The sequence below is a fragment of the Typopeltis vanoorti genome, chromosome 1 (genome assembly GCF_054136105.1).
Source record: "Typopeltis vanoorti isolate ZY-2024b chromosome 1, IOZ_Tvanoo_1.0, whole genome shotgun sequence".
Lineage (NCBI taxonomy): Eukaryota > Metazoa > Arthropoda > Arachnida > Uropygi > Thelyphonidae > Typopeltis > Typopeltis vanoorti.
Genome location: NC_143549.1, coordinates 140,013,602 through 140,032,862, shown reverse-complemented (window position 1 = coordinate 140,032,862; position 19,261 = coordinate 140,013,602). Strand labels below are relative to the sequence as shown.

At 36.8% G+C, this 19,261-nt stretch overlaps 1 protein-coding gene across 1 annotated transcript in view; it reads right to left on the bottom strand.

The window, feature by feature from the left end:
- LOC150110475 (NCK-interacting protein with SH3 domain) overlaps positions 1–19,261 on the bottom strand; it is a 243,092-nt gene that overhangs the window by 94,218 nt on the left and 129,613 nt on the right. Inside the window, exon 4 of the mRNA XM_090394047.1 lies at positions 7,519–7,997. Within this exon, the coding sequence (XP_090250173.1) occupies positions 7,519–7,997 (479 nt within the window). The remainder of the gene's footprint in view (positions 1–7,518; positions 7,998–19,261) is intronic.

Here is a 19,261-nt window from a genome sequence, read left to right as displayed (position 1 = left end):
CAAACGGTGGGCAAACTATAGCAGAGTATATAAGTTCTTTTCACTATACCCCTAGTATTATATTTGGTCTAGCTACTCACTGATGAAATCTCAATAAAGATCGAAACGTCTGGGTAGTGATCTCCCACCGTAACATAATGTATAACATCATACATCTCCTAGGAGATGAGTTTTACATTATGTGAAATACTAAGAAGAGCGATCGGCACTTTCTCCACCTTTGCTGCGAGTTGCCCTAGTTTGTACTACGTACTTGAACTACATGCTTTAGCTTACGCTAGTAGTTGCCGATACTTTTATAGTTACTATATTCGGCATGAAACTCTTTGATTCTGATCTTTGAGTTTCTTATTCGGTTTTAAAACAATGTGGGATTTAATATCTCCTTAATTTAAATAATGCCTTAAATCAATTTACATTTTCTGCTCTTATCACTCACAGACAATGCTTTCCACTTACCACCACCAACACTCTTCACGAAATGATAACCTTCTCCTCACTCTCTTATTCACATCCTCCTTATACAGCGTCCAGGGATGGCCTCTTATTCAATCCTTCTACGCTATGAAAAATCTCCTCCATATTAATTTGGTAACAATCCCCTCACTAACTTATACATCTCAATCATATCCTCTTCCCCCCCCCCCCTCTTCCTTCTATTCACAAGGCTCCACAATTTGCAGAGCTTTGTAAATAGACCCAACACTGATTTAGTGAATCTTCTTTAAGATATCCTCATCTTGCTTGAAAATAGAAGACCAGATCTGTACACAGTTAGTCCATGTGAGGCCTGATTAGGGTCTCATATAAGACAACCATAACCTTTTTTATTATTATTATTATTCAGGCCTCCATGGAGTCAAAAGACTCATCTTGGGAGGTTATTTCTAAGAAACACAAGTCTATCAAGACTCATCAAGGGAGATCCCTCCTAGGAAACACAAAGTCTATCATACCACTCCTTAAACGCATTGACTGTTCTCGATCTCACCACTCCATCAGGCAATGCATTCCATGATTCAACCACCCTCCATGCAAAGAAACCACTCCTCACCCTCTTTCTCACAGTTTCCTTTTGTAACTTCCAGGGATGGCCCCTTGTCATGACTACTTCCTGCTGTTAAACCAAGCGAAGGAACTCCCCAGTATGTAACCACCTCTCAACAGTTTAAAAAAGTCTCTATCATATCGCCTCTCCTTCTTATTATAACCATTTTGATGTTCTCATAATTTTACTTGATGTGGTCGCTAAACTTCAAGTCAAACATTTCTTCCACTTCCACAATGTTTCCCCATTAATTGTATATTCTGCAACCCATCCTTGCCTACCAAATTTCAAGACATTACACTTTGTAACATTAAACTGATAGCTCCACTCACTTACCTACTCAAAAAATGTCTATTGAGATTCTCCTCTTAAGGCAACATTTGCTCTGCTCTTCACAGTTCCTCCCAATGTTCTATCATCTACAAACAACTGAATATCTCCAGTTAAGCCTGTCCCAATATCATTAACACACAAGTTAAATAATAATGTCCCCAAAACAGACCCCCTACAGTACTCTGCTGGTGATCTTTCTCTTTTGGGGTACTGCTCATCCATTCACAACCTGCTGATACCTAACTATCTGATATTCAAATGAAAGGTGCCATTAATTTCACAGAACATTCCCTCAAAACACATGACAATATACTGTTAAATCCGATTGCCTTATTAACATCAAATTTACTTAATTCCTCATATACTTCCTTCTCATTCACACATCAGTGCATCCTCCACCATACTTTCTTTTTCCTAGCCATCACTAGGATGAAATGCACTGGTAAACTGATCATTGAATAATTGAACTATATCCTCTGCACTGTCATCAAATACCATCATCCTCCCATAGTCATTTTTCCTTTACTTGCCACATATTGAAAGAACTCCCTAGGACTTTTCCTAGCTTGATTGGCTAACTTCTTCTCATACAGCACTTTTTGTTGTCTTTACCAACTGAATTACCCTCCTGGTTTACTCTTTGTACTCTTCATGAAACTAATCGTTAGCAACCTTCATCTTGTGTTGCCTCTGCAGTGCTTTCTTCTTCTTCCAGATTTCAAGCTTAATTTCTTCATTCATCCATTTTACTCCTACCATGTTTAGTCTTTTCACCTTTGGGATATACTCAGACATTACTGCTGTTAAATAGTTCTTGATCAATGTCTACATAGCATTTATATCCTTCCTATTCAACTCCTCTTTTCATGCTATAGCTCCCAGTAGTCTCATAAGCTTTCCATAATCACCAGCCTTGTAGTTCCACATATATTCCCCCCCCTTATTTTTTTATAGAATGTTCTCATATAACTGGCTGAATCCCGGGTGATCACTTCATTTTTTTTTTCTATGTTGACCCCACACATTAACGGTCACAAGACCTATTACACTACAGTGCCATGTGTGAGCAAGCGATTAAGGAGAAAAATGTAGCCTGTTGATATGTTTCATGGTCACTCTCACCAACTGGGGGGGGGGGGGGGAGATTAGACACTCAATTCACAATCACATCTCTGATGATATAACTAGATCAAAGACTCTTAACCCTCATGTGCCCCCCCCCCCCCATTACGTACTGCCTAAGATTGCCATCCCTTAAGAACTCAAGAAATTCATTCTCCTTATTTCCTAATGCTATCTCTTCATTCCAATCAATACTGCCATAGTTAAAATCACCAATAATGATCACCCTTTGCTTGCTCACTAAGCTAAGATGCCTATATACATTTCTTTGCCTCTACCTTCCACATTCCCTGTAGCAACATCTCACCAAATATCTCATTCTATCAACCTCCACTTTACACTATACTGCTTCAAAACCAGTGCCACTTTTATCTTCCTGTATCTCAACCTTGCACAGACATAATTCCACAGCAATCATCAGCAGTACTCACTCTGTCTTCTTGCCTTTCCTATCTTCACTAAAAATATCATATCCCTCCATTTCTATTCCCCTCAGCATGTCATCCAACCATGTTTCACTTATTCTTATTCCGACTATTTTGGGGCACATAAACTCTATCTATGCAACAATTTCATCTCCCTTATTTCTGATATTCCATTTATAAATAAGCATTAAAATTCATTTCTTGGTATATAACCAGTCTTATGCATTTTATCCCCATCCATGACTTCTCCTCACCTGCTCCTGTCTGCTCATCTTTTGCCCCATATATTCCTGACCATCTACATATGTGCATTCAATACCACTTGCAGAATCCACTCTCATTACATCATGTCTCCCTCACCCACTGCATTTTCTTGTCCAAACTTGCATTCCTGTTCTCACATTCTGTTCTCCAATCACAACCACCTTAGTCTCACCTAGTCCAATCTCCTGCTCATTCACATTATCTTTGATGTCCACTGATATCTTATTTTCATTACTCACTAAACTTCCTTCCAGCAGCAGCCTTCCTAAATGACTTCATTCAGATTATTATTATTATTATTTGACACCTCCAGGGAGTCCAAAGATTCATCGAGGGAGGGCACCTGCTCTACAAACTCTGTCTCAACCACTCAATCCACCAACTGACCGCAACTACATCAACGCCATCTACCGCCAACCATCACCACTAGTATTTCCACAGACAAGCACAAACATCCATGCCCACGGTGGGATTCGAATCGCAGCCTTTTGGCTGGAGAGCAGATACGCTAACCACTCGGCCAACAAGGCTGGCAGTCCATCACTCTTATACAGTTCCATTCATTCCTCAAACTTATCCTACACATTCACAAAATGCACTACTTTCTATTCATGCATTTCTGTTAAGATTCTATTCAAGATTTTTTTCGCTGCTGCAACTCAACAATGTCACCAAGCAGCACACAAACTACACTTCCTAACTGCCAAACATTTGGAAGACTATCATGTCATTCTCTACTAAAAAAACTTTTCACTGCACCCAGAAAGCATAATCAAAATATCTGAACACCTGGAAATTTCACATTCTTATTCAATTTTGCTTTGTTTGCTTTTATCATTATCCTAGGTGAAATAATGGACTGAAATATTATTATTATTATATCACACCTCCAGGGAGGGCATCTACTCTACAACTCCACCAACCTTTATTATTATTCCGGGCAACTCCAAGGAGTCAACAGACTCATCGAGGGAGGCCCTAACATCATGTCAAGAACAACTATTCGACATTCACACAGTATCTATCATACCTCGCCTTGAACTCATTCACAGTCGTAGCACCCACAACAGACTCTGGCAGCTTATTCCACTCATTCACCACTCTCCAAGTAAAAAACCTAGCTCTAATACCCCTGCTAACCACATTCTTGCCAGCTTCCATGTATGGCCCCTAGTCCTCCCACCACCAGTCCTATTCTCAAAAATATCTTCTGGATTAATCTTATAGAAACCCTTCAGTAATTTGAATGTCTCAATCATATCACTCCTTTTCTGCCTATCAACCAATTTTGGCAACCCACAAATCTTCAACCTGTTCTCATAAGGTTCATTCCACAGACCTGCTATCATCTTAGTCACTTGTCTCTGGATCCTCTCCACCTCCTCCCCATCAAGAAGAAACCTTGGCGTCCATATCTGAGCACAGTAGTCTAGATGGGGGTCTTATCAAGGCTCGATACAGGAACAATAACTTGTTTGTCTCTACTTGTTAAAGTATTTTCAGAAGCCAAGTGATTTGATGAGCTGATTTAGCCACTTTTGCAATGTGCCCCCTAAACTTCAAATCCCTATCCACCGACACTCCCAAATCCCTGGCCTCATCGATCTCTTGGAGTACGGTTCCACCAATGTGATATACTGCTGCTATTCTTTTCACCGCAAAATGCATAACCTTACACTTTGCCACATTAAATTGACATCCATTTTTCCCTAGCCCAGTCCTCCAAACTATCCAAATCATCCTGTAAAATTTTGACATACTGTGCACTCACAATTGCACTACCCAACTTTGCATCATCAGCAAACAAGTGAACACTTCCTCTCAGATCCTTTCCTATATCGTTAATGAACAAATTGCAAAGTAGTGGTACAAGAACAGAACCCTGTGGCACACCACTAGTCACAAGCCGTCTTTTTTGGACTCCACTCCTGAATAAACCACTCTCTGGTAGCTCTCCATCAACCACCCTCCTATCCATCTCACCAACCCTATATCCATCCCCATCTGCTCCAGTTTACTGATTAGAGTTCCATGTGGTATCCTGTCAAAGGCCTTTGCAAGGTCCAGTAGAATCACTGTAAACCCATTACCCTTATCCAGTTCAGCAGTCACTGTGTTATAAAACATGAGCAAGTTACTGAGGCATGATCTACCCTTCACAAAACCATGTTGTCCCCCATACAATATCCCATTTTCATCTATCCAATCCTGTATTCTTTTCTTGACTAATTTCTCCAAGACCTTGACAACAATTCCTGATATGCTAATCAGTCGGTAATTTACGACAGCAGTCTTGGAACCTCCTTTATGCAGTTTAACTATTTTGCCCTCTTTCCACCCCCTCAGGACTAACCCAGACCCGAGACTCAAATTAAACAAAATGGTCAAGGGTACTGACAATTCTTTAGCTGCTTCTCGTACTACACGAGCTGGTATACCATCCAATCCCACAGATGTATTGACATTGAGGTTATGCAATAGACTACTCACCTCCACTTCATTCACCACAATTCCCGTATAATCTATTGGTTCATTCGTTTCTGCAATGTCACCACCTCAATGATATATTCTTGCAAAGTGCTCACTCAGTAACTCAACTATATTAACTGATTCAGTTACCTCCATACCATCGGCATTCTTTAAAACCATTCTGCCATATACATTTTTTCTTTTACTTGCAACATATCAAAAAAACTGTTTAGGATTCTCTTTAGCCTGCATGGCCAATGTTCTTTCGTAATCCTTTTTTGCTTTTCTTACCACACTCGTTATCCTTCTGGCCTGCGCTTTATACCGTTCATGTGCCTACCAGCCACCTTTCTCCTTAAATTCCCCCATAGTTGTTTCTTTGTGTTTTGCAGCTCAAGCTTAATGATGTTTTCATCCATTTATCCCCTACTTGATTTATTATTTGGACTCTAGGTATGCAGTCAGCCATTGCTTCATGCAAATACTTCTTAACTGCCTCACATGCACTATCAACTTCTAGTCCTTGCAGCTGTACATGCCATGGCAATGAACTAATCAAACTCCTAAGCTTGTCATACTTACCAGCCCGATAATTCCACATGTACCCTGTCTTAATTGTACATTCCACACCTTTAGCCACCTCCCAAGTCAAGACCCTATGATCACTCTCACCAATTGGTGGCAATGTGGTCATATTTGTTACAGCCAAATCCTGAGATGCAATTACCAGGTCAAGCAGTCTCTGACCCCCTAGTATTTTCAATTACATGCTGTCGCAGATAGTTATCCCTTAATAACCGCATAAAATCCAATTCCTTCCTCCCATTTGTCCTCTCCTCACTCCAATCAATGCGACCATAGTTGAAATCTCCCATAATAATTATCCTCCTTCCACTCATTTCTTCTATTTGCTTGTGCATACTATCTCCACCATCTTTTCCATCACCTGGTCTATAACAGCACTCAATTGTATATTTTGTTCTGCTAGCCACAATCTCGCACCAAATGGCCTCAAATGTGCTCTTTTCTCTATCCTGCAATTTAACTTCTATTCTCCTTGGCTGCAGTTCATCAGCTATCATCAACAATCCTCCTCCCGCCCATTTTGTTCTCCCTGTCATTCCTGAACACATTATACCCATCACATTCAACCCCACTAGCTATATCATCTACAGTCAGCCATGTTTCACTAATGCCAATAACCTGTGGTCTGGAAGTGCCAATCATGGCCAAAAATTCTTCCTTCTTGTTCCTAATACCCCTAGCATTAGTGTACATGAATTTCAGACCCTCCCCCCATTAGCCTCATCCCTACGTTGATGCCTTATACTAACTATCCCATTCTGATCTGTTGTCCTTATTCGCTCGGGAATATTATACTCAACCTTCATCATCTAACACCAACGCCATCTACCGCCGACTACCACCACTAGTACTTTCACAGACAATCACAAACATCCATGCCCATGGTGGGATTCGAACCTGCAGCGTTTTGGCTGGAGAGCAGATACGCTAATCACTCGGCCAACCAGGCCAGTTAAATATTTAACTGTTTATCTATTATGTTGTGAAAGTCAGTAAAATTACTGTACTGTACTAGTATGTATGACCGAGATAAGTATAAATAAACACAACTGCATGAGTTACATGTTCAGCTGATCATTATCTTTGAAAATGGAAGAAATCTACAACTATAGAAAAAACATTATTTTTCTTTTTAAGTAATTTTTTTCAGTCATGTACATGAAAGTGAACAGAGATATACACAACACCTAGTTCTTAATTGTTCATATAAATAATAATTGTCCTAATAAAGACAAATGGCAACTTTGAGAATTATAACAATTAAATAATTACCTGTATCACTTCTTGTTCAGCTAGGCCACATTCCAGTTTATTCCATACAGTGAATAATTCAGGAAGTCCTTCTTTCATACAATTCACCATAGTAGATACTGCTAGCTTACAGTTTTGATGACTAAGATGAGTTTGGTTTCTTAACTGCTCAACCAAAGTTGGCACTAACCATACAGGAACATCCAAAGTTGTAAATTTACTACATGCTGTCTGGTTTTCTGTCTCCACACTAGCATCACATACATTTATAGAGGCTTGTACAGCTGATGAAATAGCACTTGTATAGTTAACATTATTTGATACAGATGTCTCACAGTAAGAAAACTGACTATCTGGCATTTGAAGTTCAGCATCCTTATAATTATTTGGCTGTCTGGCATCTACCACGTCACATAGGTTTACATTTTCACAGTGAGTGACTAAATCTGAACTATTAGCAGCATTACTGATATGTTTATCTTCTTCACAGTAGTTTGAAGCTAAAAATGCACAGAAAACATAACTAGATATGAAAAGAAACAATAAAATTTATATGTATGTATATTAATAACATTTGAATTATCAATCCAAAGAATTTCCAAGTATATTCCAAGTATTCCTTTTCGTGTATATATATTTCTTGCATTATAGCACCCATAAAATGAAATCCTAAAATACTTATAGCGATAATTCTACCTGTGGGGTATGCCCTATTTGGAGGCGTGAAATACCTAGAGGGGGGGGGGGGCGAAGAAGGTGGAAATCAAAGGAAAAACTACTTTATTGAAACAAAAGCATTCTGAAAATAAAATAATAAAATATATAAAATCCACTGTTGAATAAACTAGTTATGTATACGATAACAAATCAATATTGCAAAATATACCAAGCAACTAATTAAAACTAAACAATAACAATGAATCTAAAAATTAATGGCTTCCTTGGGCCTGTGTTGCAGAGCAAAGCTTTTCATATGATACATTGGAAATTGACACTCTTAGTTCTCTTTCTATATTTAACTGAGATCTATACTTTGTTTTTAAGGCAGCCAATGCAGAAAACCTGATTTCACAAAGATAAGATGTGTTGGAAATGGCAAAAGTGCATGAAAAGTGCAAAAGTGCAGAAAATTCATCAACACAGGCCCAAAATTCAAACAGCAATTTAGATGTAAATTGTCTTTTGCTTTCGCTGCATGACGTGAAGTCTATAAATTGTTCCTTTTCTTCAATTGAAAAACTTTCAGGGATAATTTGAAATGGTTTCTAACCCACTCATACATTGCCATCGGTTATAAAATAGTTTCTAAAATTCTTTGGCAACATTGTTAAAGGATTTTCAATAGTTGCAAATAAAACTTTGATGTGTTGCTATTTTGCCTTGTAGGTTTTAATAAATTCATCCACATTTGCAAACATTTTTAATTTTTGTTGCTTTACCTTTTTGGTCCACAACACTAGTTTTTTTACAAAAAGCATTTGTCACTCATCTCTAAGATATGTGTATTTTTTCCTTGGAGTTGCAGGTTTAATATATTTAGTTTCCCGAATATGCCCACCGAGTAGTTCAATTTCATCACAAACAAGTGGTTTCTAAATTATTTCTCTGCTTCTTTGTGATTTTACTCTTCCAAAAAGATTGCTATTTCATCTTTTAATTCATAAACATGTTGTACACATTTCCCCTATGATAACTATCTTGTCTCGCAGTAAAATAGTAATGTTGAATGTTCTACTCCAGCCATGTCTTTGCAAAGTTCAGAAAACAGTCTTGATTTTAAGGTTCTCATTTTTATATAATTCACCACTATTATAAGTGTTGTTAACACAATGTTTAGATCAGGGCTCATTTCCTTTGCAACAAGAGCTTCTCTATGAATCATGCAATGTGTCCAAATACATTGTGGGGATTTTTCCCTCACAAAGGCTTGTAAACTTTTAACCTTCCAGACATAACTCGAGCATCATCAGTGCAAATTACAACACCATTTTTCCACTGTATGTTTGCCTTGCTTATGATATGGCTCTTCTTTCTATTGGTTTACAAAACAATAACTCTTCAACTGCTGATAATCCATCACAAAATCGAACATAAGCTATGAAATGACAATCCTTGTTGCTATCTGTTGCCTCATCAAGCTAAATTGAGAATAACTAGTTACAACTCACCAGTTCACCCAGCAACAGTATCATTTGATAGAGGTATGCACTGTAGTTGTTTAGTAAAACTTTCTACAAGCTTTGCTTTCACAATATCAATCGCAGCTGACAGAAAGGTCTTCTCCGATAGTGTGGGGCAATATGCAACTTTGTAAGAAGCTAGCAAAGCTTTCTTAATGCTAGATTTTTGCTTTTCAAAACATTTCAGTTTGGCAGCAAAGACCTCTCACGGTTTGTTAACATATTCCTTATGAAGTGTTTCCAAATGTTTTTTAAGTTTATTCGGTTTCCTGCTATCAACTGCCAAAATTTTCGAACAAATAACACACAGTGGTCTTTCTTCATCATTTACTTCAGTCTTTATAAAACCGAAATCTAAATATTCTGCTGCATACTTTCTTGATTTTACTTTCAGAGTGATATTCTATGTACCTGAATTTGTTCACATCGACACTCCACAGTTGTCAAATGCCCACTTACTGATTAAAAATTTATCCATTTTTCTACACTAGAAAAGATTGTTTTTTTATGTGAATCACAGTCATTGCGAATAGGAGTAAAATAACACCAACCATCGACTTCTCACTGTTCGTCACTGTTTCAGTGTTACTGCCATCTTGCCATTTCAAGCCTTACTTGTACTTGCAGAAACATTTCCAGAATATTCGAACTTCCAGTGATGAAATCGTGAATGTTAATGAAAGGCCGATACCATTCAATGGTCTGTGCAGTGATGCCAGATCTATATAATTTTCGAAAGATTTGATGATGTATTTAAATTAATATGAATATTTAAAAATTTTAATTAATTCATAGTTTTTTTTTTTTTGTTGTTGTTGTTTTGCTAACTTTTGGGTTCTGTCAGTGTCTCAACACAAGAATTGCAAGGGGAGAAGGTGGGGGGGGGGGCACAAAAACTAATATTAAAAAATAGGACACAGATGAAAGAAGATTGAGAAACACTGACTTATAGGAAATGTATAATGCAGAAACAAAATATTCAGGAGAAAGTGATTGAAATAATAATTCTTTGAGAGAGGAGTGTTCAATGTACTGTCTCGTCTCCTGGACAGCATCTAGAATTTTTAGGGAGGTTTTTTTGACCATCACTTGAAGTGTAGGAAAGGTGTCCTGGCAAACAGATATGAACCCTTAAAAAGAATAAGGACACCAATTTTTTTTTTTCTGAAAATGCTTAAGTCATCCTGAGAAAAAATTTGATGATTTTGTCTGGGGATCAAGATATTATCAAGATCCCCATACAAGGCGAGGTGAAATATTTCTTATGAAAAGAAGGAGCTGTGCTTTGGTACATCAACGTTCACAAGGTTATCCTGACCTGAAATGGAAAATGGCAAGTAGATCAGTGTTGCAGGCACTGGTTATGGAAGATCTTCAGGTATCTGAATAGCCACAAGGTTTGCCACATTAACAAAACCATGCATAGAGCATATTGTTTATATATAGAAAAAGAGTGTGATTAGTGCAAAAAGTGAGCATTAATTCTGATTACATCTATATCATGAGACTGAAAACTAGAATATAGTGTATTATCATTAGCAAAACTATGGAAACAATTTTCAGTCAAAGACAGAAAGTCATTTAGGTACAAAGAAAAAAGCAGATGGAAAAGCAAAGGCCTGGGAGTATTCTGAATTAGCAAGGAAGTCTGAAAAAGAAAGAAAGCAATTATCAATCATGACACACAACATGCAGACAGAGTGGACCCACTGACCATCCAATTTCAGAGTATATAAGAAAGATTCACTGGATTTGCTGAGAGGAATCCTCTCAGCAAATATGGTATATGTATATATATATATATATATATATATATATATACCAGTATATATATCAAAGTAATGATTATCATTTGAAAAAGTTTTTATTTTTGGTTCGGTAATTAAATAACAGTGTTTTCAAGATATTAAAAATAACATATTTTCAGACTTTTTAAATCTTTTTATGCTTGTATTTTTTGCAAACATATAAAGGTTAAATTTATGTGTTAAATTTGTGTTAATTTGTGCCACACAAGAACTTGTTTCAAAAGGGGTATGAAATTCTAACGCTCTAACAGCCAAATTTTTTTGGTAAAAGCAAGGGGGGGGGGGATTCTACTCTCTAGAGCAGATTGCAGAAAAACTATTGATGCATAGCAATAACATATCTACAATTCATGAAGAGGATGGGAATATACATTGCAATTAACAATGATAAGGAGATAAAAAAGTAAGAAAATTATGCAAATAATTATAAAAAAAGGCACATTTCATAATAACATCATCATCATTAGCAAATTCCTGAAATGTATCCTCAAGGAGTGTACAGGATATGATAGTACTGCATGAAAAATTTACATCATTGCTAACTTCCTATCTACAATTTTCCTCCAAATCAGTCTGTTACTTGTCAAGACTCCAACATTATCAGATCTTATATTTCTATCGGCTAAGGCACTTTGTACCGTATCAATCCATCTATATCTTGGTCTTCCTCTGGGTGGTTTTCCTGCCAACCTGGCAGAGAACACTTTTTTTGCTAATCTTTCCTTGCCCATTCTGTTTAAGTGACCATACCACCTGAGATTAGCTCTGCTAATGCATTCCTGGATGCTGACAATGACAAGTTCTTTCCTAATATCCTCGTTTTTAATATGATTGATATTGCCACTGATGCCATCTGTTCATGCCTCTAATCTTATATCTATGGTCCCTCTCATATCTGTGGTCTCTAGTCTTTGGTCAAGTGTTTTACTTCTGACCCAGCTCTCAGATCCATAAGTTAAAACTGGTTTGAACACTGTCTTGTATACAGCTAATTTAGTGTTCCGACTAATTTCTCTCTTATTCCATATGAATTTATTCAATTGACTTCCTACCATACCGGCTTTGTTGATTCTGTTGTCTATTTCCAAATTTAATTTACCATCTTCACTAAAAATCGTGCCTAAGTAGCTGAAATGTTTTACTTGTTCCACAGGTTCCACGTTCACAACACAGTTGACATTTTCAACAATTCTACCTATTTTCATTGTTTTTGTCTTTTTAATGTTGACCTTCATACCATATCTATTACAACAGTTATTCAATTTAGTCAGGGAATGCTTCCTGACTTGCAGCGGATTTATTTAGAAGTATAACATCATCTGCATAAAGCAAAGAGCTGACATTAACTTCTTCAATTTTGATATTAGGTTTAATACCACTTTCCTTCATATTGTGATCCATATAAGTAATGAATGGTTCACAATATGAAGGGGATAATGTACATCCTTGTCTCACACTAGATTTAACATTAAACCATCTTCCTGTATTTCAATTCTAACTGCTGACTTATAATTCAAATAAAGACTAATTATTGCTTGATATAACACCCCATTGACACCATACAACTGTAGCATATTGAATAGCTTCTCTCTTGGGACCTTGTCATATGGTTTTTCCAGATCAACAAAACTTAAATACAGATCTTTGTTATATTCCCATGCTTTCTCAACTATTTGTCGTAAAGTGAAGATCTGATGCTGATCTGATCTGAGCCTTTATTTGGCCTGAATCCAGCTTGTTCTTCACCAAGATTTTCTTCCACAATTCTTCTCAACCATTTCTCAAGTATACTTGCATAGATCTTGCCAGGAACACTCAGTAGGGAAATACCTCTGTAATTTCACATTCAGTTTTATTTCCCTTTTTATATATGGGTACTATTAGAGCTCTACTCCAATCATCGGGAATTCGTCCCTCTGTCCACGCTTTCTGAACTATGCAGTGCAGCCACTGTAAGACTTTTATATATACCGCCATACTTCAGCATTTCTGGTCGAATATCATCTACTCCTGCTGCTTTTCAAAGCCTTTGATGGCTTTTTCTACTTCCAAGTATGGATATGTATTCCTGACTGTATGCCTGTTTAGAGTTTTTTACCACTGTGCTATCACTGCTTGTTTCATTTAGTAATTTTTTGAAGTAATTACTCCATACTTCAAGGATATCTTTTTCTCCTATTTTCATGTCACCTTTGTCATCTCAAACTCCTTTTACAGCACTCTTTCCACCATTTCTAAGTTTCTTCAACAACCTCCAGAATATCTTAGCACCTTCTTGATATTTATTTTCTATGTTCTTGCCAAAGTCCTCCCATGACTTTTGTTTAGCTAGTTTTACACAGTATTTAGCATTCTTGCATTTGTCTCTGTATTCTCTAAGAGCACAAGCTGACATATTTGCCACTGAAGAAAAAGAAGAAAGCATATCAAAAGTGCCTCTTTAACTTCCTGTCTACCATGGAGTTCTGATTTTTCTATCCTTGCAGACAACCTCACCACATGCCTCTCTGACTGAATCAATCAGAGTTTTCTTCAAGGCTTGCCACTGAATCTCCAAGGTTTGGTTCCTGTTCTCAAACTGTTTCATTTTTTCTTCAATAATCTTTGTGTAGTCTACAGTTCACATCTGAGAGCTGCTCAACTTTTATTCACTTTAAAACTTTCTTACATGTTATTCTTTTCAATATGAAATTCAATTTTATCCTGCTCAAGACTAAATAGCGATCGCTTCCAATTTCAAATCCTCTATATACTCTGGCGTCCTGTACCAGGGAGAAAACATCACTATCAACAATAACATAGGTCAATGAGACTTTTCTTATTCCATGCCTCTTCTCTCCATGTGAATTTGTGCACATTTTTATGTTGGAACATGGTGTTAGTAATAACCATGTCCTGAGCAGAAATCCAACAGGTATTTGCCATTATTATCAGCTTTGCTCTTTTCTCCAAATTTTCCCAAAAAAGACATACAAAAATATTTTTGTTTGTCTGACAATCATTTCCTACTCTGCTATTTAGATCCTCAACAAGGACCAACTTTTCCTTTTTCATTGTGTCAGTTGCATTTTCTAAAGCCTCAAAAAATTCCTCCACTTCTACCTTAGTAAAACCTTCTGTGGGACCACAGGCACAAATAAGTCTCATTGTCCAGTTCCCCATTCTCATATTTGCCCACATTACTCTACTTGAGACTGACTGCCATTCAAGAAGACTAACCTCGTATTTTGTGTTGAATACTACAGCTACTCCTTCTTTTCCTTGATTGTCATTGCCTGAATATAACATTTTGTATTTATTGCTCAGAAAGATCTCACCAGTTTTTGTCTTTTTTGTTTCATTCACCCCTATTATGTCGATCTGGTACTTATCTAATTCTTCAGCTAGCTCCATTTCTTTGCCATTCAGGCTTCTTATGTTGATAGTACAGATCTTTAACTCTGGTGATGTTGAGTTGGGGTGTGCTTTCAGATTTGTTCCAGTAGCTGACTTTTCGCTGTTCACCCTGGTTCCCTGCTGAAAACAACGGGGGCCTTGTTTAACCAAGCGATGCCCTAGCCGGCATGAAATTTTGTCACGTTGTACCATCATTTCCTATATTGGTTTAAGCCAATAAGAATACAATTTGGTCGGCTAAATCCCAAATTGCGCCCATCCTCGTTCGTTCAGTATCCAGGTAGATACCCAACAGGGTGCACTACGAGAAGGTGAGGATTGGACATTAGGTCAGAAGCCCTGGCTGGTTCTCCACATTCCTTTAAAGGCTATGTGGAGGTCACCTCTCAGTTATACAGCTTTGACCCTTAAGTACCCCTCATAATAACATTTATGTATAGTAATGACATTCATCATCATCATCATGCCTATCAAGGATTTAGGCCTAGAGCAGTCTGTTCCAGCCTTAGAATTCATCGCTGAATCTTTTAAGAGGACTTCCTGGTTTTCTATTTCCTAATAGCTTGTACTTTAGAGCTTGTTTTGGTACTCTTTCTGTTTTCATTCTTTGCACATGTTCCATCCAATTATGTTTATAGTTTTTAATTTTTTCAATTATTGATTCCTGGTTTAATTCTTTCATAATTTCTTTTTTGTTATCAAATAAAGTATACTTCGCAGTTTTTCTCATAAATTTCATTTCAGCTCTTATTAATCTTTGTTTGTCCTTTTGTTTTTATTGTCCAGATTTCACTTCCATAAAATAGCACTGGTAAGGCTAATGGATTGTATACATTTAGTCTGGTTTGTTTTGAAACTAGGTTTGGTTTAAATATAGAGTTAATTAGGTTGGAAGTTTTTTCTTCCCACCCCCCACTTGGTTAGACTATAAATTATATATTTAGTTTAATTCTTTATCCAAGTGTAAGCAAACAACTTTTGCACCTGAAGTATCTTCAGGACTGGGGCAACTAATGGCAAAGGTGGATCAAGCTTCACATCACTTGCCTGAGTATTCCATGCTGCAAAACACATCTCCTTGTAGACATATGCTATGCATTATGAGAAGGGTCACTACCCAGACCAGTTTTGACCTTTATTGAGGTCTCTTCAGTGGAAGCCAGACCCAGAGGTGATACCAAGGTTGAAGCAATGCAGAAGTCATATTTACCTATACGTGTTGCCAAAAGGTGTCATACCTTATTAATAAATTACTCTGGTTAGAGAACGATGTTGGAAGTTTTTTTTATCTTTTTTTTTTTTTTTCATTTGGTTAGACAATAAATTATATGTTTAGTTTAATCCTTGATCCAAGTGTAAGCAAACAACATTGGCACCTGAAATGTCTTCAGGACTGGGGCAACTCATGACAAAGGCGGATCTAGCTTCACATCACTTGCCTTAGTATCCCATAATGCAAAGCACATCTCCTTGCGGACATGTATAATGCTATGCATTATGGGAAGGGTCACCACCCAAGACCGGTTTCAACCTTTATTGAGATCTCTTCAGTGGGAGCCATACGCAGAGGTGATACCAAGGTTGAAGCAATGCAGAAGTCATATTTACCTATACCAGTTGCCAAAAGGTGTCACACCTTCTTAATTAATTACCCTGGATTAGAGAATGATGCTGGAAGTTTTTTTCACTTGGTTAGACTATAACATATATTTAGTTTAATCCTTTATCTAAGTAACTTCTTATTCAGGTATGACTTCTGCATTGCTTCAACCCTGGTATCACCTCTGGGTCTGGCTCCCACTGAAGAGACCTCAATAAAGGTCGAAACCGGTCTGGATTGTGACCCTTCCCATAGTGCATAGCATTATACATGTCCGCAAGGAGATGTGCTTTGCATAATGGGATACTAAGGCAAATGATATGAAGCTTGATCCACCTTTGCCACGAGTTGCCCCAGTTCTGAAGATACTCCAGGTGCAAACGTTGATTGCTTACACATGGATAAAGGATTAAACTAAATATATACAGGTAACCCTCATATAACGCGGATGTGAGGTTCCACAGAAATGGTGCATTATATAAGATGCGTTATGCAAGACTCAGATCACATAGAAAAAGTAGAGTTATGTTCCGAAATCTTTTTTTTTTTAATTATATAAACAACAATGACATATCCAACAAAAAATATTTTTATTTAATTCAGGTAATTCAAGTAAGTTAAGAAAACATATAAACTATGAAACAAATACATAGTATAAAATAAAAATTACAAATTGTACGTAAACTTCATTTCATATAATGCATAAATGTTTTAGGCAAAATAAAAATAAAGTGCATAATACAATCGTCACCACTGTCTTCAAAACGAACATTTCGTAGATGTTCTTTATTTATGAGTGGCCGGATGTTGCCATCACTTGAAATCTCTTGGACATCATTTGTATAATTCTCATTGCATACTTCGGCTGGTTTAGTTATCAAGAAGTCAGTAATAAAACCTTGCTTACCACTATGCTGCAAATTTTTATTATGTTCATAATATGGAGCAAAACAAATATCCAATTGTCTCATGAATTTTCCCGAGTGCTCCACTGAAGGATCATTATCCGTAAAATAACTTCCTAACTTTCTTGCCAAGTCCAATCCTTCTGCTAATTTCTTTCTTCTTCTTATTATTATTATTATTCAGGCCTCCAATGAAATGAATTCTTTAAAAAGAATTCTTTAATGGATTCATCACAATCCGAAGCTTCGGCAGAAATATCCCCGCTATTTGGTTCGACGTCATCTATTTCACTCATTTCGTTTTAAACCATATCGCAAAAGTCCTCTAAGTGGCCATTACTATAAAAATAAAATTTTAACATAAAAAAGGCATTACATATTGTATGTAACTCACCAGAAAATAAAGTGCTCAGCTTGAGATTAACACACTTATGATTTTTAATGCGCTTTCCTCGCAGAAAACGAAGACAACTTTCAACAATAAACACTTTATACGGTAAACAATTGACGCACATGCTTGCTAAAGGGTATTTCCCCTAATATAAATTCACTACTTATAACTACATGTGCGATATGGCTGGCACAATTTAACGAAGATAAAATTTGATTTTTAAGTCGTGTGGTGAAAAATATATGAAAAGATAAAGGGTTACTACAATTTGTAGACCGTGTTTTTATCAAAACGTTGAACAAGGGTTACTACAATTTGTAGACCACATTATATCAAAACCGCATTTTATAAGTAGTGAATTATATGAGGGTTACCTGTAATTTATAGAGTTAATTACACCGGTTATTTTTAAATATTTTGCAATTTTTAGATTTACATCTTTTTCATTTTCATATGTAATCATACAATCTAGGTAGTTATATGAATTCACCTGTTCTAAAACCTTGCCATCTATTACTATTTTAGTTCTTACTGGATTTTGTCCTTTAAAGGCTATAGTTTTTGATTTTTCTGTTGATATTACCAATGACAATCATGACATTCATTATCACAACAAACATTACAACCATTTTTGGCAGAGCGCTGCAAAATAATTTCAAAATCATCATTGTGATGAACAGAAAACAGAAAAAAAAGCAAGATGTCCGAAGCCAAAAAATAAAGGAGAGAAAGAGTGTAAGAAGATATTTTTTATGGCAATTCTATAATAAGGGGAGTACTTCACAAAAATGCTACAAAATCTTGTTTCCCTATTGTCAAATTAATAATATTAGTAATACTGTCAGAATGCAGAAAGAAAAGGTGAAAGAATTTGTTTTTTGTTAAAAGCTTTTTCAACTGGTTATACTATAAATTAAAGATGGCAAGAAATTATATTTCTAGGGGTAAAAAGAGAGGGGGGGGGAGTGCTATTGATGATAGAGAAAGAGTTATGTCCATACAAAGTAGAGATGCAAGAGGGGAAATACTTCCAATGGTTTTGAGGCAGTATGGTGTGAGTAGAGGTGAATGGAATGAAATACTTGGTTGGATGTTGTTATAGACCAGGAAATGTGGATGATAGTGACTATGAAATGTATAATCAAATTAACCAAGCAAATAAGAAAAGAGTGATTATTATGGGCAATTTAGACTGGAATGATGAGATAGAAACTGGAAGGAAGGAAAATGAGTTTCTTGAGTTTTTGAGGGATAACCTCAGACAATTGAGGGTCTTGGATTTGGTCATCTCATCAGAGGATGTAATTATAAATGAAGTTTCAAATCATGCACCAATTGGTGAGAGTGACCATGAGGTGATTACCTGAGTGGTTGCCAGCAGTGTGAGAACCTCTGTAAGAAAAGGGTATATGTGAAACTACAGGGGAGGGGGTTATTATGAAGAGTTCAGGAGACAGCTTGCAGGTGTAGCATGGAATGAGGAG